The sequence below is a fragment of the Apiospora aurea genome, assembly GCF_038362705.1.
Source record: "Apiospora aurea strain CBS 24483 chromosome Unknown utg000002l_segment0_segment0, whole genome shotgun sequence".
Classification (NCBI taxonomy): Eukaryota; Fungi; Ascomycota; class Sordariomycetes; order Amphisphaeriales; family Apiosporaceae; genus Apiospora; species Apiospora aurea.
This window is the reverse complement of record NW_027117389.1, coordinates 4509590-4536283: the sequence shown is the minus strand read 5'-3', so window position 1 is coordinate 4536283 and position 26694 is coordinate 4509590. Positions and strand designations below refer to the sequence as shown.

Sequence of the window (26694 nt, the reverse complement as noted above, 5' to 3'; positions counted from 1 at the left end):
AAGGGACCAGCCACTGGCTACCAGTACCTGACAGTGTTCCGAAAACAGGCCCCTACGAAAAGCGCGCAATGAGTCGCTGATTCGACAGCCTCTCGGCTCTCGCCAGTTAGAATAGCCATCTTCCCCCTGCCCGAGATAAGCCGGCCGCCTATCTCCTGGCAACCTTGGAACTGTCGCAGGTACTATCAGTACATGTCGCAAGGGCAGATAGAGTTTGGGCCGATGACGGCCGGCATTGCGCCTGGCTTTCGCCTGTTCCAGGGTCATTCGTGATTCTATGTGTAAAGACATTTTTTCCCTCTCCTGTCTCGTCTTGCTGGTGCTATCAACCCCTTGCTTCTCATATGACCGGTACTGTTGGATGCTTGTTTCCTTCCTCTACTACATTCAATCCTCAGCTCAACCCGCCCAGTCAATCTTGACCTTTTATTTTTGGCCGTAATCCAGGAGACAGACTTATTACTTACATTGGCGCATTCGGGTTGCACGCTGCCTCTATTCCGTGCGTCGGCGTTGTTCGGCTTAAGGGTCCCTCCCCCAGAAAGCGCCTGGATTTCCATTACGTCTCGTTTCGGCTCATCGTCTGTGACCCCTCGATAAGTCATACCCATCCACCAGGAGTCCGCCCCTTCAAGTTCCGGGGTAAGGGCACGACTACGGGTACGATCTGATAGCCCAACCTGTTCCTACCACGATACCACGTTTCTTTCTTCCTCTTCGTGTTTAATAAACTGACTCGGTGCAACAGATTTCGTGTCTCTTCATTCTTTTTAGTTTTGTTCCGTTTTCCTTCCCGGTAGACATACAGACACCCAGTTGCGATCGCATTCGGGGAATTCTTTTTTACATCATGGCCAGCCCAGCAAGGGCCATTCAGCGGCGCCTGGGCCAATTGGCCACCCAGACCCGGGGTCCGTCAGTGTCTCTGCTTTCAGGCCCACGTGCCTCATTGGCCAATAACAATGCCAGCGCCTGGATATGCCGCCGTTGCACAACCCAGCCTCCCAAGCTGAGCCGACGTGCCTTCACCCAGAGCGCTGCGCCGGCAGCGGATGGCGACGTTAATGATGTACCACATTCGACGAAGGCTAACGCCTCATTTGCGGCCCTGGACTCTTTCGCCCGCCGCCACATCGGCCCCGGCGATGCTGATACCGCCAAGATGCTCAAGGCGCTGTCGCCGGCGCCCGCATCGCTCGACGACTTCATTAAGGAGGTCATTCCCGCCAACATCCTTACCCAGCAGGACATGAAGGTCTCAATTGAGCCCTCCAAGGACATTTTTACCGAGTCGGAACTGGTGCAGAAGTTCAACACGCTCAAGAAGGACTGGAAACCGCTAACAAGCTTTATCGGTGCTGGCTACTACGGCACGCTTACCCCCGCCGTCATCAAGCGCAACATCTTGGAAAACCCGGCATGGTATACCAGCTACACCCCCTACCAGCCCGAGATCAGCCAGGGTCGCCTGGAGTCTTTGGTCAACTTCCAGACCATGGTCTGTGATCTGACAGGATTGCCTATCTCGAATGCCAGTCTGCTGGACGAGGGCACGGCAGCTGCCGAGGCCATGACCATGTCGATGAACGTTCTGCCGACGTCGCGGGCGAAGAGGGAGGGAAAGACATTCGTCGTGTCTGACACTGTGCATGCACACACTGTCCGTGTTCTCCATGGCCGCGCTGAAGGATTTGGAATCCGCATTTTGCAGGTCCCCAACATCACCAGCGAGGAGGGCGTGGCCAAGATCAAGGAATTAGGAGACGACTTGGTCGGCGTCATGGTGCAATACCCCGACACCCTCGGCGACGTGACAAACTTCAAGGACCTGGCCGATGTGGTTCACTCCCAGGGCTCACTGTTGAGCTGCGCTACCGATCTGCTCGCCCTGACCATGCTAAAGCCGCCCGGAGAGTGGGGAGCTGATATTGCCTTCGGCACCGCCCAGCGACTTGGTGTACCTATGGGCTTCGGCGGCCCGCACGCTGCCTTCTTCGCCGTGACGGAGAAGAACAAGCGGAAGATCCCGGGAAGACTGGTGGGCTTGTCCAAGGACCGACTCGGCAACAACGCCTACCGACTTGCCCTGCAGACGCGCGAGCAGCACATCCGAAGAGAGAAGGCGACTAGCAACGTTTGCACGTCGCAGGCGCTGCTGGCCAACATGAGCGCCCTTTACGCCATTTACCACGGTCCCGAGGGCCTCAAGGCCATTGCAGAGCGGACCGTTCGGGGCGCACGCGTAATCCAGGAGGCTGCTGAATCATGTGGACTGAAGACTATCAAGAGCGCCGCTAGCAGCAACGGAGCTGTGCTCTTCGATACTGTTATCATCGACGCGGGATCCGAGGCGAAAACGCAAGCCATTCACCAATTGGCGAACGAAAACGGCTTCCAATTCCGAAATGTTGGATCTACGCAGATTGGTATCAGCATTGACGAGACTACCTCCAAGTCCATGCTTGTGTCGCTGGTCGAGATTCTCCAAAAGGCACAGGGGTCCAAGGTCGACGGTGCGGGACTTGTTGATAAGGTACTTTCGCAGAACGCCAGTTCGCTGAACATTCCTGAAGCTGTGCGCCGAACCTCGAGCTTCCTGACTCACCCGGTCTTCAACTCGCATCACTCGGAGACGGAGTTGTTGCGCTACATCTACCACTTGCAGTCCAAGGACTTGTCGCTCGTCCACTCCATGATCCCGCTCGGCTCCTGCACCATGAAGCTCAACGGTACGACCGAGATGTCCCTAATCACGGACGAGGCTTTCTCCTCGCTGCACCCGCACAGCTCTGCCACCGACTCGAAGCACTACACCGAACTCTTCACTTGGTTCAACAACCAATTGGCCAGTATCACAGGAATGCAGGCCGTCTCTCTTCAGCCTAACTCTGGCGCTCAAGGCGAATTCGCCGGTCTGCGAACTATCCGTTCCTACCTCAAGAAACATGGCAAGGGAGACAAGAAGCGCGACATTTGCCTGATCCCGGTCTCCGCACACGGCACCAACCCAGCGTCCGCTGCCATGGCCGGTATGCGAGTTGTCCCCATCAAGTGTGACACCAAGACCGGCAATCTTGACCTGCAAGACCTCGAGGCCAAGTGCAAGAAGCACCAAGATGAACTGGGCGCCATCATGGTCACCTACCCTAGCACCTACGGTGTCTTCGAGCCCGAAATCAAGAAGGTCTGCGAGCTGGTGCACGAGCACGGTGGTCAGGTCTACATGGACGGAGCCAACATGAACGCTCAGATCGGACTTTGCTCTCCCGGCGAGATCGGTGCCGATGTTTGCCATCTCAACCTGCACAAGACGTTCTGTATCCCCCACGGTGGAGGCGGTCCCGGTGTCGGTCCTATCTGCGTCAAGGAGCATCTGTCCGAGCACCTGCCCGGTTCGGCCCTGCAAGAGAGCGGGCCCTACCCCGTCAGCAGTGCCAACTTCGGAAGCGCGAGCATCAACCTCATCAGCTGGGCCTACAACACGCTTATGGGTAAGTTATATGATGTTCTTCACAAACCCCACACCACTCACTTATTGAAACCGTGATTACTAACTGTCATTGATAGGCTCTGATGGTTTGACTCATGCTACCAAGATCGGCCTGCTTAATGCCAACTACCTGCTCTCCCGCCTCAAGCCCCACTACTCCATTCTGTACACCAACAACCATGGTCGCTGCGCCCACGAGTTCATTCTCGACGTCCGCCCCTTCAGCAAGAGCGCCGGCATCGAGGCCATCGACATCGCCAAGCGCCTGCAGGATTACGGCTTCCACGCCCCCACCATGAGCTGGCCGGTCACCGGTACGCTGATGATCGAGCCCACCGAGTCCGAGTCCAAGGAGGAGCTCGACCGCTTCGTCGACGCTCTGATCAGCATCCGCGCGGAGATCAAGGAGGTCGAGGACGGCAAGGTCCCGCGCGAGAGCAACGTGCTCAAGAACTCACCCCACCCCGTGCAGGACATCATCGACGGCGACGGCGAGGGCAAGTGGGAGCGCAACTACACGCGGGAGAAGGCGACGTACCCCCTGCCGTGGCTTCGGGAGAAGAAGTTCTGGCCTAGTGTTGGTCGGATCGACGACACCTACGGCGACCTGAACCTCTTCTGCACGTGCCCGCCGGTCGAGGATACGACCAGTGAGAATTAAAGACTGTACGACAACGAGTCTTTTCAGGCGAATATAAGAGGTCTCGACATGACATCCTGGTTCGACTAGACGATACATGACACACCACACATACATACACCGCATTTCAACTTACGCGCAGCATGCATACCCACCACCAAGCGGGTGGGTCGGAGTTCTCATCAACTTCCAGGGAAAGAAAGAAATACAAGGCGCCGGATGGAGTTTTTCTCTCACGACGTCGTAACTTTCATACGGCGAGGATGATGTTACATATTCATCTATGTACCACATACAGGGATCTGTTTTTAACATGATTGATGACGGGGTGGGCTGGGTCATCTACTATTTCGTCCACTTAACTGGACGAAAACGAAAGGGCGGCGGCGTTCAGGTTGATAGATAGATATGATATGGCAGATAAAGAGATAGCAGATTGCTAATTTATATGCGTTGACATTGACAGGCGTGCTTCATGAGCCTGGCTCAGTTTCTGTGCTTGTCTCTTGGCCCTGCTCCTCATCTGGTTTTCTTTCCCCTTGGGGGCTGGTTTCTCGGGCGATGGTGGCTTGACGAGACCTGAGATCTGCTCGAACCAGCAGGAGGTATCATCGGTGGCTGGAGACTGAGAAACTGGTTTCTTCGGACCCCCTTCTTCCTTTTCCTCGTCTTCTTCCTCTTCCTCCTCCGACGTGGCAGACTCCTCCCCCGATGTGTTTGCTTCTTCTTCTTTGCGTTCCTCCAATGCCAACTGCCGGAATCCGAGAATCAGTGACCAGCCCGTTTCCTCGGACATGGTGGCATCGCGGCTCGCGTTGGGGGTCATGGCGCTTTCGATGAAACGCTCCATGTCATCGTCGCGGTTGATCTCTTGTTGGCTGTAATCCACGGGAGTGGCGGCGGGCTCGTGGGACTGCTCGTTGTCGTCGTCAGAGTGCGCAGGGGGCAGGGGACACTGGACGTTGGTCGGGTTGGTCGTTGGCGTTGGTGTTGGCAGACATGGTGGGTGGAGGTGTTGATGAATTTTGAGCGCATTTCTTGGTCCTATCGGCCGCGATTTACCCTGCGATAGTTCAACCATGCTTGTTTGTTTTTATTGAATTACCTCTTGCCATAATACCATTTCCCTGTCTATTCTGGCCCAAAGGAATCTTGGTTCCCTCCCGCCCTCTTCCTCCTCCTCTTCTTCCTCGTCCTCTTCCTCTCTCCGCTCTCGTGCCTCGCGCTCCTCCTCGCGCGCCCCACCGCGAGCCGTCCGCCTCCGAAACGAGACCGCGGCGAACGGCCTCGGCAACAAGACTTTCGTCGAAGTCGGGCTCGTGGGTCACGTCGTCGTCGTCCACGTTGACGTCGACGTCTTCCCGCGAGCCGGATACAGGGGCGGCGGCGGTGGCACCGGCGATGGTGTCGGGTGGCGGTGGTGGTCCGCCGAAGAGGCTTTGTAGCGTTCCCCGCGCTTCGAGGCGGTGGCGGACCGTGTGCAGATGGAATTGTAGAAGGAGGAGGTCGCGGCTCGGGAGGGGGGTGGGCCTCCGGGTCGCTTGTTTCTAGGACGTACACGTCGCCAGAGCGGATACGTGTTGATTTGGACCCTGCTGCCGCTGTTCCTGGACTATCACCGCGCTCTGACTCGCTTCCTTTATCATCATCATAATCATCGTCCAGCCGACCGCCGACCTCGTATAGGGAGTCTCCAAATAGGGGGTCCCCGTCGTTGAAGCGAAGGAACTGCACCTCCAGTTTCTTACCCGCGTCGTCCGGGTTCGTGCACGGAAGGGGCCGGATATTTATGCGACACCGTTTCCACAAGGACGGAAGAGACTCGTCGTCCAAGCAGGACAGCAGGTCGCTGATTCCCTTTCCGGATAGCAATTCCGGGACCAGTGTGGAGAAACGGCCAGAGAAGAACCACCTGAGGACCGCCTGAAAACTGAATGTTCGACGTAAGGCGATTTTCTCGTCCTCTTCCTCGTCCTTCTTTCTACCAGACTCGATCTCGTTGAGGAGTCGATAAGTATTGGTTTTCCAAAGGCCCAAAACCTTCGCCCCGCTGGTGCAAAGCCGCTCGTTATGTTCCAGGAACTCGTCCCTGTCATCTGAGTGGCAGGGAGCGTACCGGTCGTCGAAGAAGAACACAGGGACGTCTTCGGCGTCGGGACAGAGCAGCTCCCCGATCTTCTGCTTGGCGAAGGCGGCGGCGGCGAGCTGGTGTCGGATGTGTTCGGGCGCGTCGTTGGGGGAGTGGTATTGTCCCTCGGTGGCGGGGGTCGTTTCTGAGGAACGTCAAGGTGATTGCGGAGGCGTCCATCATTGAAAAGGTAAGACTTTAAAATGCAACGCTGGATGCTGTATGTTCTGATACAACACAAGGGAGCCGACAGAGTGACGAAAAGAAATGATCTCTATTGTGTAGCCATCTCCGATTCGAAAGTACTTCGCTTAGCGTATTTGCGTCAATATTGAACCGCAGGTTTTATACCCTCACTCTACCACGGTTTACCTAGAGGCAATTTTCCCTTCTACTCAAAGCCCCAGCGTTTATACTCCGTGTTACCGTGTCCCTGTTCTCGAGGTCCTCAAGCCTCCTCCTCCGACAAGATCTTCTTGTCCTCCGCATCCCGCGCCAGTGCCCCCCTCAGAAGTTGGAGGCACCGACAGATTCTTGCGACTCTATTCGGGAACGAATGGCGTCTCCCTCGACCTCGTCTGGTGGAGGCCCGCGGGAGAGGTTTTCTAGTGCAGCACGCGCTTTCAACGCATGGTACGCCATGTTAGAAGTTCCCGAGTCGGGAGAGAGTACTTCTCGGGGTCATTGGTCTAGAGGACATATACATCCCCGGATCGGATGCCCGTAGAATAACTGGCTGTCTTCTCCCACCTCGTAGATTGTGTCAGCGTACACTTGATCCTTGGAATTCAACCGCAGAAACTGGAGCAAGATCTTCCCCTCGTCCTCTTGGTTAGTCAAGGGAATAGGAGGAATGCTTATCCGGGACTGGTTCCACAAGGAGAGCAATGATCGATCCAGTGGGGTAATACTGTTTATTACTCTATCTGACAACAGGTTGCTACGTGTGGTAGTCATATCGTCGTGGAATAATAATCGGATGGTGTCGAAAAACGTGTCCTGACGGAGTAACCGGCTCTCATCTATAATATTAGCAATTATGCCACTGGGAGTGAAATAAGGAGATTCTCCTCCATAATACTGGATAGCGCGCCTCGGATCATCATGGGCTAGCTCAAGTAGTTGATCGTGGTCATCATTGCGATTCTTTGGTGTCCCGTTATTCCTGATCCAGTCCGCGGGGGATGCACTTTATTGTTCAGTGAGGACCTGCGTGAATTGGCCCATGCCTAGCTGGAGAACCTGTCTAGCTCGCTTAAAGCGATCTGGGTTGCCAACCGATAAATACATCTCAATCTTCACAATCCTTCGTCGGTCCGGTCCAGCTTTTCCATCGTCACAATCCACTTCCAACCATCCTCCTCAGATAGTATATCCTTATCCATCGTATGCTGGATTATATTCTCCCAAAATCCATTGCTCGGCTCCATTTTAAAGCGCGAACGAATGACGTCCTCGGCGACTTCAGGCGGTGGCTCTCGGAAAAGGCTGCGCAGGGCGCCTGTCGCCTTGAATGCATGTCTCAGTTGGTGCATACGGCAAGTGACGTTGAGCAGTATGGAGCTTGGCAGGGGGCGTTGGACAGGGTCTTCTGCTCGCAACTCGTATATGTCTCCGGTACAGATGTGCAGGGGTGGGAGTCTGTCCCAGCCGGGGCGGCGCTGCCAATCGGCCTGGTACGTCTCCCCTGTCACGTCGTAGATGCAATCGGCAAATGACGGGTCTTCATCGTTGAATTGCAGAAGCTGTAGCTTCATAGTCTTTGCCTCATCGCCGGCTTCGCCTGGGTCTCGTGGAACGGGACGTAAGGTCGTCAAGCCTTGGTCCCATACAGTGTGAGAGTCCCCGAGAAGGGGAATGATATTGGGCAATCCAACGCCGGAGAGCAGGTCCTTCATGACACGGTCGTCGACCACACTGGTGGGGAAGAAATAGCTTAGGAGTGTTGTAAAGGCCTCCAGATGCAGTAGGTTGCCGTCGTCCAGGCGGGTGATGTGATCGGGAATGACGCGGGCTGCTTCGACTCCCTTTGTGTGGTGTGTAAAGACGCATCGCCACCCACGGACGACACGTGGAATGTCTTTGTCAAATGGCACCATCCAGAGCTTGGCGAGGTCTCTGGCCTTTGCGCAAATGAACTGGTTATCCTTCAGAATGTCGCGAGGAAAGTGGCGGGTGGGCTCGTACAGATGTTGCGATTCGTGGGCGAAGGCCAAACCCGAAATCTGCGAGTCGGGGCATTGGAGGAGGGCAAGGAGGAGTCGCAGCTGGAGTTTGTCCTTGAGGGCGCGAGCGCGGCCGTGGTCGGTGGTGCGTTTGGTACCAATGGATTGCCTGAGCCTTTGCTTGATGTGTTCAGCAGCTGCGACCTGCTTCTGGGTGTGTGGAAGCGAATCATCAGAGGGAACCTCGTTTCGCGGCGGCGCTTGGTTGGTGACCAAGTCGACTTGATGGCTGGTGAAGCCTCTTTGAAGGCCATCTTGGGATTTAGAAGGGTGTGGGTGCTGCCAACTGCAAGTTTGACGAAAATCGATCATTGATGTGCTTCATGCATGTGATGTCGAAGGTAGGTTAGCTAAGCCTTTAGGCAGGTGGGTCCAAGACAAATGTTTTGGAAACACTGGCTCCTTCCATTCCAAACTTCAAGTCGATCAAATGAAATGCAATTAAGCACACAAAACAACACCAACAAATGGCCATTTGGCCAGTTTGGCAAGGAGGCAGCAGTCACGATCGGAATCTGACCGTGGGATTGGACGGATGAGCGAAGACAGAGCTCTACTTCCTCGGTAGGGCGCATGCTATGTATTGCATTTGACAAGATTTGACTCGGCGCGTATGAGCAGTCCGGTGAGCTCGACAGATACATGAGATTCGTGTATTATCATCGATATACTGCACTAATGCTTAACTGTTTCGATTAAGCAGGCAAAGACGAGAAGGGTATTGACAAGGCCATTGACGCCTTCTTCCGAAATGACCCTTAAGATGCAACCCCCTCTAGCTGACCCCCCCTCACTGACCCCCTTAAAATAGATGTAAAAATTAATAATAATAGTAATAGATAAGTTAATTAAGTAATACACATTGTATTTTAAGGTTTATTTCGGCTCGTACGTATTATAATAAAGTTACCCTTATTATTAGCTCGATTTACATTAATTTCCACCACTTTACCGGCGCCCCTTTTCGGTTTTTTTTTAGCTTTCTTTTTTTAACGTCCTTTTAAATCTCCCTAATGTTTACTATATAAACAAAGCCTTTATTAAAGTCCTTATTAACCTTCCTTTTTTTTAAGCCTTTGTTTTCTTTAAATTTACCTTTAAACCGGCCTTTTCTTACTTTAATTAACCAATCCGAGCCGTTAAATTATTAATATTTTTACCGAGTTTCTTTCACAGTAACCTTTTAATTAAATTACTAGTAGTAACCTTTATACTAAGTATCGCAGCCTTTAAATTTTTAACCTGCCGGCTATTTTTTAATGTTTTAATCCTTTTAACCTTCAATTCGGCCGGCTAGTGTATATCCTCGGCGGTAATAGCCTCGTTAATAGCTCGCATTATATTAAAACGCCGGAGCTTATTATTTATCGGCTTTTTAATATTAAAAGGGTAAATATTAATTACTACCTATTTACTAGCGATAACTTTAAAGGTAAAGGTTACTTTATATACTTTAACTTAAGCTCGAAAAAAAACTCCTTTTTTAACGTAACTATTATTAATAATAGCGTATATTAAATCGAGCTCCCTTTAAAACCTCTTTTTTAAGACCTTAAAATAATTAATATTTAAAGGCTAAAGTATATAAGAGCTATATAATAATAAGTAAAGGAGCTATACTTTAACCTTTAACGTTATTAATATAAAGTTATTATCGATATAACTTTTATATCCATTAAAAATTAAGAGCCTTTATTAGTTAAGGTTATTAAGCTTTATTAAGGGGATAAAGATCTTTCTTAGTTATTTTAAAGCTATAAGATTAAAAGTTTATCCTTTTAATAACGCCTTAAAGGCTTAATCCTTATACTCGTAATTAACTTTATCCTCCTTTTAAAAGAATTATTATTACTAAACCGAGGGGGGTATACTATTAATAATAATAGTATTAAGCCGATTAAAAACCCTTATATAGCCCCGTTTAATATATATACGAAACGCCGGAAATTTATCGCTTTAACACGTACGGTCTTAAAGGCCGGATAATATTTTAAAAAACGGTGCACCTATTATTTACCGATAAAGTAATCGACCCTTTTTATAAAAAGAATACGTTAAGTATATATATAAAATAGCCGGTGTATTAATACGTAGCTTAAGCTAGCTTAAAAAAGGGCCCATTTAATTAAAAAATTCTTTTCGATAGGGGTAAATAATTATAAAGCTTTATACTTTTTTTTTTATTAGGGTTCTCTTTAATTCGATTATAAAGGGTGCCCTTATTAACGTTATAAGTTTTAACCGTATAATTAATACTCTCGCCGGCTAGCACGGTTTAAACCGCCTACGTAATATATACTTCTTTAGTTATATTAATAGTGGTGAAAAGAAGAAAAAAAGGAAGATATTAATCTACTTTAATTAGGAAACGAGTAAGATTTAACCCCTTTATATACTGTTATTATTACTCAGGGGCTCTAAAATCATTTAAAATCAAGAGGGGTCAGTGAGGGGGGGTGGGGGGTCAGCCAGAGGGGGGTTGCATCTTACTGTCCCCACCCCAACCCTCAGATCAAGCCCATGAACAACCTGTGGGACATCTTCCGCAAGGAATATCTTCGCGTCGGCAAGACCATTCTTGCAAATAATGGGCCGAAAGTCTTGAGCCTCCCCGACCTGTTCTTGACGAAAGTTGAGAAAAGGTGCCGCGAGCTGGCTAAGAAGTAGGGTTCACAGGAGTACACAGGGTTCGCTGTGGGCTAACCTGTGTAATGTCAAACTGCTGTGCTCCCTCCTATATCTACATTGGTCTGCTTATCATAATTTGCTGGCTTCGTTAGTTATTTTTTAGCTTAGCACACGGTGTTTTACATTAAGTAAAGATAATTAAAAAGAAGAAAAAAACTTGAAAACTAAAAAGACAACTAAAAAAAAAGGGGGGAGATAAGTACGGAGGAACGGATAGTGTACGAATAGGTCATGTTAAGAGGTAGTAGCTCGTTCTTTAAACATTGTACGAGTGATAGATAGTTGTAAGCTTAAAGGCCTTTATCCTACTCACGGTTTTACCGGTTTCCCGTGAGATAAGCGTAAATATAAAGATATTAAGCTACCGTAGAACCTTTCTTATAAAAGAGAATATATTACTTAAATAATCGTGTTTTAATTTATTAATTATAATTCTTAAGTAATATATAACTTACTTATATATTCTTTTAATTATAATATATTCGTTATTATATAACTTATTTATATAAAAGTTTATATCCGCCGTTTTAAAAGTAATATATCGAAATAATAGTCCCTTATTAATTTCTCTTTCCTTTTTCTTTTAATATCGATTTATTATTACTATTAAACTATGTATTATACTACGGCGCACCTTAGAATAGGCCTTTAATAGCCTTGCTAACCAGAGTAAGGCAAGGGTATACGAGAAATATCTCGAGCGTTACTTAACTTTTCCCTATTTATTTAAATAAGGAAATTATTCCGGTAAGGCTAAACCTTTTCCTTTTTTCCTTATTTTTTTCGGTTTTTTATAATAAAGTAATAACTTATAGTCTTGCCTCTCGAATTACTATAATTATAATATTATCGAAAAAGATTTAATTTATTAAGCTTAGGAAGGCTTTATAAATATCTTACTCTTTTAAAAACTAAAACCTAGATTAATTTCGATTAAATAAAGTAATTAATTAAAATAGCCGCCGGCTTAAAAAAGCGCGATATACGCGTAGAATAAGCCCGTAAATCGGTACGTTTTAGTATTAACGATATTAACCGCTTTTTCGCGAGCTTAAAAAAGCGTACCGCGCGAAACTTTTTATTAATTAAACGCGTATTCTTCGTTTACCTTAACGTAAACCCGATAAACGTAAATAATTAAAGCGTTATTATTAAGCGTAAAAGCGAAGATTTATTATTCGATATTAAAAGCGATTTAGAATAAAAAGTTACCGCCCTCGAATTATTTTATTAATTATCTTAAGTCGAGGCTAAACTTAAACTGCGAGCGTTTTTTTTCCTAATAACTTTTTTAACGTTATAAACGAAAATATCGAAAAAAAGATTAAATAATTAACTATTATATATAATTTTTATTATAATATTTCCGCGATATTTTTCGTAGCCTTTATCGAGACCGCGAAAACTTAGTAGTTTAAGCGCGAAAGCTTAATCGTCGAAAGATATTTCGATAAAATGTATAAAGAAAACCCGACCGTTATTTAAAAAAAGTTTAAACTATAAACCTTTCTTATAATAAATTTTAAGGATTAAGCCTTTAATTTAATAAAATTTTTTAAAAACTTTAATACTAACTTAAAAAAGAGCTATATATAAATTACCGTCCTCGGCGAAAAAGATTTAAATAATAACGCTAACTAAAAAAATAGTTAAAATAAAAGATTAAATAAGGACGGTAAGCTCACCGAGAGAGAAAAAGACTTTATATTAGTCGTCGTAAAGAGAGACGAGGAAATTTAATAATTAAATTAATATATCGTTAATTTTTTAATTCGAAACCGAGGAGTCTCGGTTTAAATAAAAGGGACGACCCGCATTAACGTTACGTTGCTTAATGGTTTTAAACGAAGTATTAAAATGTTTAACCCTTTTTTATTTATTAATAAAAAGGATTTTAAAGTTAAGTTCGATTATTAGTTTATAATTTTAAAGGGTAAATTAAAAACGAATATTAATTATTACTTTACCGATAAAGATAAGTATACTTATATTATTAGCCGGGTTAACGGTAAAGCCGCTAAGAATTTATACTCTTTCGTTATTAACAAGTAAAACGACCTTTTAATTAAAAATTTTAAAGACCTTTTAAATTATTTATATAAATAATATTATAACCTTAACGTTTACGAGAAGGCCCGTAAGGCTTTTCGAGATTTAACTATAAAGCTTAGTAATAGTTTTTAGACTTTTCGACTCGAGTTTATTAAGTTAACCGGACACGCCCGCGTTAAAAAAAAACGATTATAAACGGGAATTTAATAATAAATTACCCGCCCGATTAAACGAAAAAGTAGTTATTAACTATTATAATAACAATGTTTTATTTAATAAGTTTTATTTTATTATTTTTCGACACGACTATTAATAAAATCGTAATTACGTTTAGCGTAACGGCGTAAAAGAAAAAAATAACGCTAAAACTACCGGAAAGAGTACTAAACGGAGTATTACCCTTAAAACTAGTTCCGCCGGTGGCTCCGCTACCGGATTGTTTAAATAAACCGACATTTCCCGTCGTATCTCTACCGTTAAAATAAAAAAGCTTTTAATTAAAGGAGTATGCTTTAATTATAAAAAAACCGGATATTTCTCCCGGAACTGTCTTAATAAAAAAACCTTTAATTAATAGCGTATTAAACGAGTTAACGGATTAATAGCTTTAATAGGATATAATCTTATTAATTTTAAATCGACCGTTTTATTTAGCTTTACCCGTTTAAAAAAAACTCCGATAACTTAAAAAACTAAGTACTTTAAAGAATTTTAATTCCCTCCTAAAAATATTATCCGAGTTAAGTATATAAGATATACTTTTTAATTTCTTATAAACCTATTTTAAAGGGGACCCTTTTACCTTTACTTATATTATAATAAATAATAGATTATTTATTACCACTATTAATATACTCGCGGACACGGGAGTTAACGAAAAGTTATTTATAAGTGTAAAATTAGCCTATAAAATAATAAAGCGATTAAACCCTCGATAATTAACTAAGTTTTAACTTAAAATTATCGGAGGATACGATAATAAATCCTTTTAATTAATTAATGTCGCCCTCTTTTTAAACTTTAAAACATAAGGATATAAAACACCTTTTATACCTTTTTTTATAATTAATATAAAATACGACTTTATTATCGGACGAAAATAGTTTAAGGAATACGACGTTATAATAAACTATCGGAGGAAGCGGCTAGTTTTTTTAAAGGACTGGTAAAAAGTTTAAACCCGAGATATCGATATTACGAAGGTAAAACGGCTTTTAAAGAAACCCGAGTATAATTAAAACGTTACTTAAAAGCAAAGAAAAATGTTTATCGAAAATAAACGAAGGCGGGATAGAGTTTTTTTTCGAAGCCTTAACTTAATTATCGACAGCTTATTATAATAAATAAATCGAAAGCTTTAAGCGATAGCCCGTTTTTAAATTAGCCTAAAGAACCGGAGGTAATTCTTTAAACTATTATAAAAGCAGTTCGACAGCGTATTAAATAACTTATTAAAGAATAAAAAATAGACAGCTAAAACTAAATAATAAAAGGACCGATATTACCCCGCTACGTTATATTAAAACCGCCTCCGAGGAACCGGTTTAAAAATCCCGAGATTTTTAAAATAAACCGCTAACTCGATAAATTACTACCCCCGCGCCTAACTAAAAAACCTTTACCTAGGAGGGGTCGTTCCTTAAAAAACCCCTTTTACGGGCTAAAACGAGACAACGTGGGATAATATAAGTTAAAGCTCGTTAAGGTATAAATTTTAAACGTAAGCGGATTTTTTAGCGATATCGGTTTCGACGTTATAAAAATCGTATGCCTAAGCGATATTAACCGAGTTATTAATTTTAAAAGCGATTTTTTACTAAATAACGAAAAAACCTTAAAATAAAAGGTTAAAAAGGCTGTGACTTTTAATTATTATAAGTATTATAATATTTTTAATAAAACCTAATCCGACGTTATCGCGCCGTACCGAGGAGGCGTAAGCGATTATTAAATAAATTTAAAAGAGGGAAAAAGCCCCGAGGACTTAAAGTTTAGCTTATTTTATAAAATATCCCTCGAGGAATTTAAAGCTTATAAAAAATACGTTACCGCCGCCTTAAAAAAGGGTTTTATTATTAATAATATTACTCCGTAAGCAGCGCCTATTTTATTTATATAGAAGGCTAATAGAGGATTTCGTTTTTACGTTAATTATCATAAATTAAATGTATTTACTAAAAAGGACCGGTATTCGCTATCGCTAATTAATAAGACCCTTAGCAGGATAATTAAGGCTAAGATATATATTAAAATCGATATTCGCTAAGTATTTTATAAGATTCGTATAAAACTCTAAGATTAAGATTTAACGATATTTCGAACTAGGTATAAATCCTTTAAATACTAAGTTTTCCTTTTTAAACTCATTAATAGCCCCGTAACGTTTTAACGGTTTATTAACGAGATTTTAATGGAGTATTTAAATTTATTCTATAGCGCTTACTTCGACGATATTTTAATTTATTTAAAAAGCGAAGAAGAGCATGTAAAACATGTTAAGAAAGTGTTATAAAAGTTAAGGGAAGCAGGCCTTTAAGCTAATATAAAGAAATGCGAATTTTACGTTATTAGGATTAAATACCTCGGCTTTATAATAGGTATAAACGGCGTAAAAATCGACCTTAAAAAGATTAGGGCCGTTAAGGACTAGGACGCCTTTATTAATATTAAAACCGTTTAATCCTTCCTTAAATTTTATAATTATTACCGACGCTTTATATATAAATATAGCCGTATCGTTAAGCCTTTAACGAACTTAACTAGGAAAAGTTTTATTTTCACGTAGACTAACGAATATTAAAAAAGTATTTAAAAAGCTAAAAAAATTACTTTTAAAAGCGCCCGTGTTAGTATACTTTTTTCACGATAAAAAAACCCGAGTCGAGACCGATATATTAAATAGTGTTTTAGCTAGCGTTTTATTTTAAAAAGAGGGACTTAATAATAAATAATATTCCGTATATTTTTATTCCGAAACGATATAAAAAGCCGAGTATAACTACCTTATTTAGGATAAAGAAATATTAGTAATAATAAAAGCGTTTAAATATTAAAGAGCGAAATTAATAAGATTATAACGATCTTAATTATTTCTCGTAATTATTAATTATGAAGCACTTTAATATTTCGGTATTAAACGACTATTTAATGTAAAATAAGCGGTTTAGGCCGATATATTATTATAATATAATTTTATAATTCTTTATAGGCCGGGGGAAAAAACGTCCTCGTTAACGCACTTTTTAAAAAAGCGGGTGATCTTAAAATTTAAAAGGATAAAAAGGATGCTTAACGAATTATAACCCTGTTTAAGCTAGCCTTTTTAAACGTTATCTAAGTTTTAGAAGAAGCGCGTTACCCGATTAAAAAAAAGCGAGCTTTTAATTATATTTAGTCGAGGAGCTACCCGAACGTTTTAAATATAAACTTACCGATACCTTTTTATATAAAAATGCTATATATCCGGGGTTAGAGATATATAAATAAAGAGCCCGAAAAAATAAAATATAAAGATAGACTATTAACGGACGGTTTATTTTATTTTAAAGCCGTTTTATTATATTTAACGAAGGCGACTTTCGAACCCGTGTAATCGATAAGGTTTATTTTCGGACCTTTATAGTATACCTAGGAAAGAATAAAACTAGGCGGCTAGTATAAATAAGATATTAGTGGCTAGGATTAAGTAAAGATTATAATATATTTATAGTTAACTATATAAAATATAGGCCGAGTAAAGTTCCCCGCGATAAAACATTAAGCTTTTTATACTTATTATTAATTTTATTACGACTTTAGGACGTTATCGCGGTAAACTTTAAGATAATGTTTAAAAATAAAAAAGGGAACGATAATATTATATTAATAATCGATAAATTAGGGAAGCGAATATAGAGTATTACTTACCGAATAATTATTATTATAGCCGAAGTAGCCCGACTATATTACGAAAAACTATACCGGATATATAGTTACTTTTTAGTGGTAATTTTAAACCGAGGACCGTAATTTACCTCCGTTTTTATAAATAAAGTATTAAAGATTTTAAGAATTAAATAAAAACTATCCTCGGTAGATTATTTTTAAACGGCGAAATAAGCCGAGGTAACGATTTAATACTTCGAATAAAAACTACGAGTATTTATTAATTATTTTTAAAACGATTAGAACGAAGCTTTACCGGTTATAAATACCGCCTAAACTACGTTACCTTAAAATTTAATAAGGTACTCCTCCTACGAAATCGAAATAAAGTTCCCTATAAAATTTACCTAGGATTAAGAGGCTAGGATTAAAAACATAACGAATTTAAAGGAACGCGAAAAGCTTAGCCGAATAACCGTATAGAATTAAATAAAACGAATCGTTAACTACTATAAAATAGTTAAAAAAATATAGTTAAAACTTAATAGAGGATATATAATTAAAAAAATAAATATCGACAGTAACCGGATTTTAATATCGGGGATCGGGTATTTATTATTAAAAAAACCTAGTTTTTTATAAAGCTTACCGATAAACTCGATTATTTTTTAACTCGACAACACTATAAAATCGAACGAAAAATCGGTTATTCGTATCTACTAAAAGTTTTAAAAGGATAAATAGGTTTTAAAGTTTTTTATATAAACCGATTTAAAAAATACCTAAATAACCTTTTAATCGGATAAGCGGTACGAAACTTTAACGGCGAAATAGTCGAATTAAGCGAAAAAAAAGAATAAGAAATATATTATATTATTAGTTTAAAAACTTACTATTAAAAATTATAATATTAAATCGAATAAAGAAAATAAGATCTCGACTTAACTTAATATCCCGCAAAGAATTTTAAAAACACGGCTAAATAATTATAAACCTATTACGAGTAAAATCCCGAGGTCTCTAGTCCCTCGATATGTTTATAGCATTAGTTATAAGCGGCCGAGAATAACACGTTTAACGAACTATACGAAAATAATAATAAACCGGTTGCCCCCGAAAAGAGAATAGTATAATAAAGGGGTCGGAAGAGATAATAATTTAAATAAAGAAATAAGTTTAAGTAATTATAGTACTAATTTTTTGTTTAATATATCTCGGGACGAGCTATTTTAAAAAAGGGGGGTAATATTACGGCGTATTTTAAAACAGGCTTTTAATAGCCTTATTAACTAAAATAGGGTAAAGGTATGCGAAAAATAGCCCGAGCGCCACCTAATTTTTCCCTACTTATTTAAATAAGGAAATCGTTCCGGTAAAGCTAAACCTTTTTTTCTTTCCTTATTTTTTTCGGTTTTCTATAATAAAATAATAACCTATAGCCTTGCCTCTCGAATTGCTATAATTATAATATAATAGCTATAAGCCTTACTAACGCCCTAGCTATATTTTAGCACTATATTTTATAATACCTCGGGGAATTAATCGACACGCATTATATAATATACCTAGATAATATTTTAATTTATTTTATTAATAAAGAAACCCACGAAAAATATATATAATAAATCGTTGAAAAGCTAATATAAGCGGATTTATACGCTAAACGCGCTAAGTATTAATTCTTTTAAAGCTCGCTCGAATTCCTAAAGTATTAAATCTTTATAGAAAGAGTATTAATAAACCCGTTATAGGTAAATACTATTCGAAAATAGCTTATATTAAACTCTATTTATAACCTATAAATCTTTTTAAACTTTTATAACTTTTACCGGTAATTTATAAAAGAGTATTCGAGAATCGTTACCCCTTTAATAAAACTCTTAAAAAGGCGTGACCTTAAAAGGAACGAGAGTTTATTTTTATTAAATAGCGCCGCGAAGTAAGCCTTTAAACACTTAAAGCAGTTCTTTTAATTAACTCCGTTATTAGCTTATTTTAACCCCGAAAAGCCGGTAAAACTCGAAATAAACGCTTACCGGTTCGTAATAGCTAAAACCTTTTCTTAAAAAAGTAACGGAGGACTTTAATACTCGATTTCTTTCTTTTTTAAAAGGTTTTCGGGGCTAAAACTAAACTATAAAACTTTAAATTAAAAAGTATTAACGATTATCTCGTATTTTAAACATTAAAAACATTATTTAAAAAAAGCGAAGCACGTTATAATAATATAGTGCGTTGGCCTGTGCGCTGGTTAATGTGGAGACCCCACACTAGCCCCACTACCCTATTGTTAAAACCGATCTGCCGCATCGGCCCTAGCTCGATTTTCTCTTTTTTTCTTCTTCGTCGCAAATTCCATTTATTTTAGGACTTATTTATAGCCCCGCCTTATAAAGACCTAATTACGTAACTATTTACGACCGCCCCTTTTATTATTTAGTAATACGATATTCTATTTAACTATTCGAATTAATTAATATTATTCTCGCCGCCTTATAATAAAAAGTAAATATTAATTAATTAATATTAAACTTTTTAATACTTAACGATTTATCTTAATATAAACGCGCTATAACACGTAATAAAAATAACCGCGCCTTTTAAATAAAAACTAAGCGATATATACGTTTTAATTAAAACGTTTTCGTAAAGCTTATTAACGAACTTAAAAAATTCGATAAGAAATTAACTCGCCTTTCCCGTCGATCTTTAAACCGATATAGTTTATTAATTAACTTAAAAATCGAATAAATATAAACCGCTTAAAATAACCCCGATAACGTAAAAAACGAATAAAGCTTTTATACCCTCGCCGATTTCGAACGACTATAAAAAGAAGCCTAGTTTTCACGATATAACACTATAATTAATAATTTAAACGGCGATAACCTTTAAGCTCGGTTAAACGCTTTATTTAATCGATATACTCGTAATAATAATAAAACTACTTTCCCTTTCACCCCGTAAATTAAAATCGAAAAAACTAAATAACCCTTTAAAAACGGACTTATCGCCCTTAACAAATTTAAAAAAAAATATAATAACCCGAATAAATTATTTTAAAAAATACGCTTTATATTTTTATTAAGTTATACCCGTATAATATAAATATTTAACCTTTACGTTAAAGCTCACCGGGTAAACTTTTAATTAAAGTTAACCGCTATTTAAACTAAATACTTAACTTTATTTCTTTTTTTTAATTACTACGATATTTATAAAAGCGAAAACCTAATAAAAAAGCAGCTTAAAATTAATAGATTAAATAGTAAACTCGACTCGTTAAAAACTATTTTAAAAAAATTAACTAAGGCTTATAACGAAGCCGTTATTACCCGGGAATAAATAAAGGTAATTATAAACGATTTAATTATTAACCTTATAAAGGTTAATATCGAGTCGGCGGACCGATTAAAATAATTATATAACGTTTAGGCCGCCGTTACCCGACTAATTATAAATAAACGTAATAACACTCTTTTTATAATTATTAATAATAAAAATACTTGCTATAAAAAAATCGTAAGATTAAAATCGACGATTTTTATAGTAATAAAAATAAAAATAAAGTTCCTTTCGAGGTTTAATTCTACTAAATTAAGGATATACGAATTAAAAATACCGACTATTTTTTTCCGATAATTAAATATTTAACGCTATTCGTAACTATATAAAAAGCGATGCTGCTCGTAAACTTTTACTTTTTTTTCGGGATTACTACTTTAATCGTATTATTATTATTAACGAGCTTTTCGATCACTTTTAAAAGCGATATTTCGATTATACCTTTCGCGAAAAAGTAAAAAAAGAGTACGATTAATTAGAAATAATTTCTTTAACCGGTTATTAGAAATTCTTTTTGGATTTCGTTAAATTAGCCGGAGAAAAAGAACTCTCCCGTGCTTTTTAAAAGGAAAGTTTCTACGATAAACTTATGTTTCGCGTTATAACTGCTACCGCTACGATATATTTCGACGAAATTATCGATATTAACGCTTACGTTAAACACTATAAATAAATAGTTTAAAGCTTCGTAAACGCGGATAAAAAAAAAGCGATCCGATAAGCCTTTCTCTTCGTAAACAAGTAAGAATAATTCCCGTAATAAGAACGATAAAATTAATACTTTTAAAACCTTTACCTCTATTAAACCTACCCCGTAAATAAGCATCTCCTCGATTAAAACCTACCCTTCTTTTATTACCGTTAAAGAGACTTAAAAATTAATAAAAAAAAACGATGCTTTAATTATTATTAAACTAGTTATTGGAAAACTAATTACCCTTTAGAGTAGTATAATGCCGGAGGACGTAAGCCTGCCGATATTAACGAGATTTATCGGAAATACGGAGAAGCGTCGCTTAACCTCCTTTTTAATAATTATAAATTTAATTAAGCTTTCGCCGAGCCGAAAAGATTAAAAAATTAATCTTAAAGAATAAAGATTCCTTTTTAAAATAAGTATTAATTATTATTAAAAATAACTTAATAACGATACTATTCGATTTTTTATAAAAACTAATTAAAAGACTTTTTTTAACTTTTAAATATATTATAAATAATAATAAATTATCGTTATTTATTATTATAACGCTCGTTAATATAAAAGTATTCGGTTACTTATTTATAAACGTAAACTTCGCGGGTAAAATAATTAAATAATTAGGTGCGAAGCGAGTAACCGTTTTTCGACCTTACGAAATTAAGGGTTTCGACGGTAAACCTTTTAATTTTTTAACGTAATAGTGTTCGTTAACCTATAAATTTATTACCGAAGCACCGGGCTGGTTCTTTTCGTAATAATTAATATAGGATATAACTTTATTATCGAACGAAAGTAGTTCGAAAAATACGACGTCGTTATTCGCTCGAGAACTCGTTATTTAAATTACCCTAATAATTAGAATCTTATTAAAAATACGGATATACCGGTAAACGAGGTAGGTATATTATTACGATATTCGAGCTATTAAAAAATGCGGATATTAAGAATAAAGCTTTAAAAGCCTAAATTAAAAAGGATAAACGGGAACGAAACGGCTAACTTTTTTAATTAAAAGCCCGCTTTACGTAGAGGGAAGGTACGCGGTTATTTAATACTTTTTATTTCCTCGTTATAAAGAAAGAAATTTAAATTCCGAAAATCCGTTCGCGTACTATTTATTAATTAAATAAAGGAGTAATTAAAATATAGCATAATTTTAACGATAAACTACGGGAATTAAAGTAATTCGGTAATAATCGCGAACGAACGTTAAAACGTGCGCTTTATTACGATTAAAAAAATAAGCGCGGACTTTATCGCCTCGCCCGCAACGTTATAAGCTAGTATCGTTAATAAACGCTTAATATAGTAATCTTAAACGCTTTAAATTTTTATCGGAGTATAAAAAAAACGACTCGTACTAAATTTATAAAATTACCCTTTACTAAATCGATAAGTTTATTTAAAAAAAAGACCTTTCGAGATAACTCCCTGCCCGAGAACGAAAATAAGCTGCGCCGAAAAGTAAAAAAATAGTACCTAAAATATATAAAAACTTTTACTATATATTTAATAAAGTATAATCCGATAAATTAATTAAACACCGCGGATCGATAAACTATAAAATCGAACTAATAAACGGTATAAAATTAAACAACCTAGGCTATAGCTTACTTTATAAAATATCCTTAAAAAAGTTTACCGTAACCTAAAAATATATTTCGAAGAACTTTTAAAAAAGCTTTATTATATTAAATAATATCCTTTAAGCGGCTCCGGTATTTATAGCTTTTAAAAGCGACGGCGGACTTCGCTTTTATATAGACTTCCGAAAATTAAACGTTATTATACGAAAAAACCGATATCCGCTATTATTAATCGAAGAGACCCTCGATAAAATAATTAAAATAAGAATTTATATTAAAATTAATATCCGGTAGGCTTTTTATAAAGTTCGTTTAAAAAAGGAAAACGAAGACTTAACGACTTTCCGAACTTAATACGGAGCGTATAAATATAAAGTCCTCTTATTCGGGCTAATTAACGGATTATTTACTTTTTAAAAGTTTATTAACGACCTATTACGGGAATATTTCGATAATTTTTATTATACCTATATCGACAATATCTTTATTTATTTTAAAGATCCTTTTTAATATAAAGAGTACGTAAAAAAAGTTCTTTAAAAACTATTAAAAGCCGGCTTTTAAACCGACTTTAAAAAGTACGAATTTAACGTAATAAAAATTAAATACCTCGGTTTTATTATTAAGATCGATAGCGTCGCCGTAAACCCTAATAAAATCTCCGCGGTAAAAAATTAATCCTTACCGACAAACGTAAAAACGGTATAATCGTTCCTTAGATTCTATAATTTTTATTATAAGTTCGTTAAAAATTATAATGGTATTATTAAACCGTTAACAACGTTAACGAAGTTAAATTAGTTATAAATTTAAAGAATCGAGTAGTAAATTATTTTTAACGAACTAAAAAACGCCCTATTATAAATATTAATTTTTTCGTATTTCGATTACGAAAAAAAACGAAGCTCGAAACCGACTCGTTCGATTATATTATTATTAGCGTTTTTTTTTAAAAAGTAAAACGATAAAAAATAATATTTAATCGAATATTTCTCGGAATCCCTTTAAAAACTAAAGTTTAATTACTTTATTTATAATAAAAAGTTATTTATTATAATTCGAGGTTTATATTATTAACGCGCGGAATTAATCGGGTTTTAACGCTTTAAACCGTTTATTATTATTATCGACTATTATACGCTCGAATATTTCGGTATTAAATAATATTTTAACTCTCGATAAATCCGCTGGACCGAAATTTTAGCCCAGTATAACTTTATTATTACTTACCGGCCCGAAAAAAAACAATACCGTTACGAACGCGTTATCTCGAAAAGCGGAAAAATTAAAAACCCTTAAAGCTAAAAAAAAAGCGAAAAATACTAGGCTATCTTTAAACGTTTAAGCCCGCTATTAAAATTTAACCTTAAAGCCGCCGATATTAAAATTATACTACTAAAGAATAATATCCCGCCCCCCGACTTATTAAGGATATCCCTCTTAAATGCCTTACTCGACGCTAATCGATAGTCGAAAAACCTCGAGGTTTTACGCGAAAAAACGCGTATAAATTACGAAGACTTTATATTAACTAATAAACTATTATTTTATAAAAAAAACTAGCGGTTTTATTAAAAAATAACCTTTAAACGAGGATTATCGAGATATTTATTACCGAATAACGATTACTTATTTAAGAATAATTAAAACTAAGAAACTAGTTTCCTAAAGCTATTAATAATTAAAACTAATAAATAATTATAACGTGTTCGTTATTAATTATACATGTAAGCTAATTAAAATCCTACGCATAAAAATATTAAAGAAACTCTAACTATTCTCGATACTTAATTAATCGTAGTAAGACGTAATAATAAACTTTAAAATTATAAACCCCCGGATAAAAAAACGGGCTACGATATAATAATAACGGTCGTTAACCGCTTAACGAAACGCAGTTAAACCTCCCCTATAATAAAAACGTGGACGCGAAAAAGGCCGCCCAGTTTTATTATTAAGGGCCGTTCTAAATATTTAAACTATTACGAACCGTAATTAATAATAAAGGCACCTAGTTTACGGCCTTTTTTATAAAAAAGATCTGTTAAATATTAAGCATTAAATAAACGTTCGCTTTCACGGTATATTACGATATAACCGGCTAAATAAAAATTATAAATAAGTATATAAACTAGCGGTTACGATTATTTTTAACCTATTATTAAAATAATTAAGTTAATACGTTACCCGTTTTAAATTACGCTTAGGCTACGATCTCGTATAACTCCCTTAAAAAATGTCCCCTTCGAAATAGAACGGGGTTTTAAACCTTGGAGCTATTTCGATTAAAAGAAAAAAACCTAAGACTTAAAAAAACTTCCTCTTAACGAAAAATTAAGTTGAACTTAAGCTTAATAAAACGTATAAACTATTAAAAAATACGTTAAAACCGCGCGGCGGGCGATATTAGCTTTTTTAAAAAAAATAAAGGAATAAGTAAATAAACACCGAAAAGAACCGGACTTCGACGTGGGCGACCGGGTTTATATTAAAAAGATCGCCGGTTTAAGGACGGATTAACTCGGCAATAAGTTAGCTTTTTTTTATACTCGATAATTCTTTCGTATCCTATCCCGCGATAACTATATTTATAAACTAAATATTTTTAACTTATAAAAAAATAAGACTTATTATATTAATCGACTCCTTAAAAACCTTAATAACCCGTTGCCCGGATAGGCTCCGGGGCGCCCGGCTAATAAAATCGTAAACCTTAATAAACTTAAAAACCCGGAATATAAAATACTTAGAATTAAAGCATTCCGAACCTATTACCGTAAATTATAATATAAGGCGAATTAAGTTAGTTAAGAAAATAACGATACTTAGTACCCGGCCTTTAATTTTAAAAATATTCCGGATAAATTAAAAGATTTTTATCGTTAAAACCTCGATAAAACCGGCCCTTTAATACGATTAACGTAATAAAAATTCGCGGCCGAAAAGGACCGCTTCGATAAAAATTATTTAAACGACGAGTTATTAATATTAAAAAAATCCGCCGATTAGCGAGGCGAAAAATTAAATAGATTATAATAAAAAATCCCTGCTTTAACTGGAAAGCACTTTCGTTTAAATCCCTTTTAAAGCCGTCGAGGCGCCGCTTTTTTACGAGGGGGGTAATAATATAGTACGTTAGCCTATACGCTAGTTAATATAGAGACCTTACACTAGCCCCATCACCCTGTTATTAAAACCGATCTGCCGCATCGGCCCTAGCTCGATTTTCTCTTTCCTTTCTTCTTCGTCGTAAATTCCATTTATTTTAGGACCTATTTGCAGCCCCGCCTTATAAAGACTTAATTGCGTGACTGTTATCGAAATATTATCGAACTATAAAAACTTATAAAACTTTATAAAGAATAAGAAATTAAATAATCGCTAAATATAATAATATATATATTTAACTCATTTTAATTTTACGATTATATACCGGCCGGGAAAAATAACCCGGCCGATAGCCCGTCGAAACGGCCTAATTATACCGCCGATATAAAAAATAATTTAATATTATTATCGACATTAAAGCGGAAATTAATAATAAATATTACACCTTTAAAAAATAAACTATAGGTATTAACCTAAGCGATATACGGAACGCGAAATATAGGGGAACGTATAGTTTTATCGTAAGCGATATCTCGGCGAAAAGTAAAAAGGTTCGTTTAAAAAGAAAACCCTTTAATAAACTAAATTAATATAAATTTAAAAGTTTTTATTATATAAGCCTAAAAACGGGACGAAACCTATTAAAAGGGTAAAACGTAATTTACGGCCGAAGTTAACCCGAACCGCGATTAATTAATTATAAAAAAAGCTTAATATAATTTAAAAAAAAGCTTACGTATTAAAATAAATAGCGCTACGGGCGTAACTATTATAGGTTTATTATAATAACCCGCTTAATAATTATTTCGGGCGCGATTAAATAATATAGCTTTTAAAAAAAAATTCTATTAACCCGAGTTACGAAACG

The 26694-nt window shown here is 38.1% G+C and overlaps 3 protein-coding genes across 3 annotated transcripts; 1 reads left to right on the top strand and 2 right to left on the bottom strand.

Moving 5' to 3' along the window:
* Positions 1-850: 850 nt before the first annotated feature.
* On the top strand, positions 851-4151 carry PG986_003761 (glycine dehydrogenase - mitochondrial; the record flags this gene model as incomplete). Its single annotated transcript, XM_066839983.1, has 2 exons — positions 851-3491; positions 3568-4151. The coding sequence occupies 2 exons, from the start codon at positions 851-853 to the stop codon at positions 4149-4151; spliced, it is 3225 nt and encodes a 1074-aa protein (XP_066705047.1).
* Positions 4152-4569: 418 nt separating this feature from the next.
* PG986_003760 (uncharacterized protein) lies at positions 4570-6900 on the bottom strand (the record flags this gene model as incomplete). Its single annotated transcript, XM_066839982.1, has 4 exons — positions 4570-5174; positions 5236-5642; positions 5689-6403; positions 6783-6900. 4 exons carry the CDS (start codon positions 6898-6900, stop codon positions 4570-4572), a joined length of 1845 nt encoding a protein of 614 aa, XP_066705046.1.
* Positions 6901-7556: 656 nt separating this feature from the next.
* PG986_003759 (uncharacterized protein) lies at positions 7557-8795 on the bottom strand (the record flags this gene model as incomplete). Its single annotated transcript, XM_066839981.1, has 1 exon — positions 7557-8795. The coding sequence occupies one exon, from the start codon at positions 8793-8795 to the stop codon at positions 7557-7559; it is 1239 nt and encodes a 412-aa protein (XP_066705045.1).
* Between the last annotated feature and the right edge of the window lie 17899 nt (positions 8796-26694).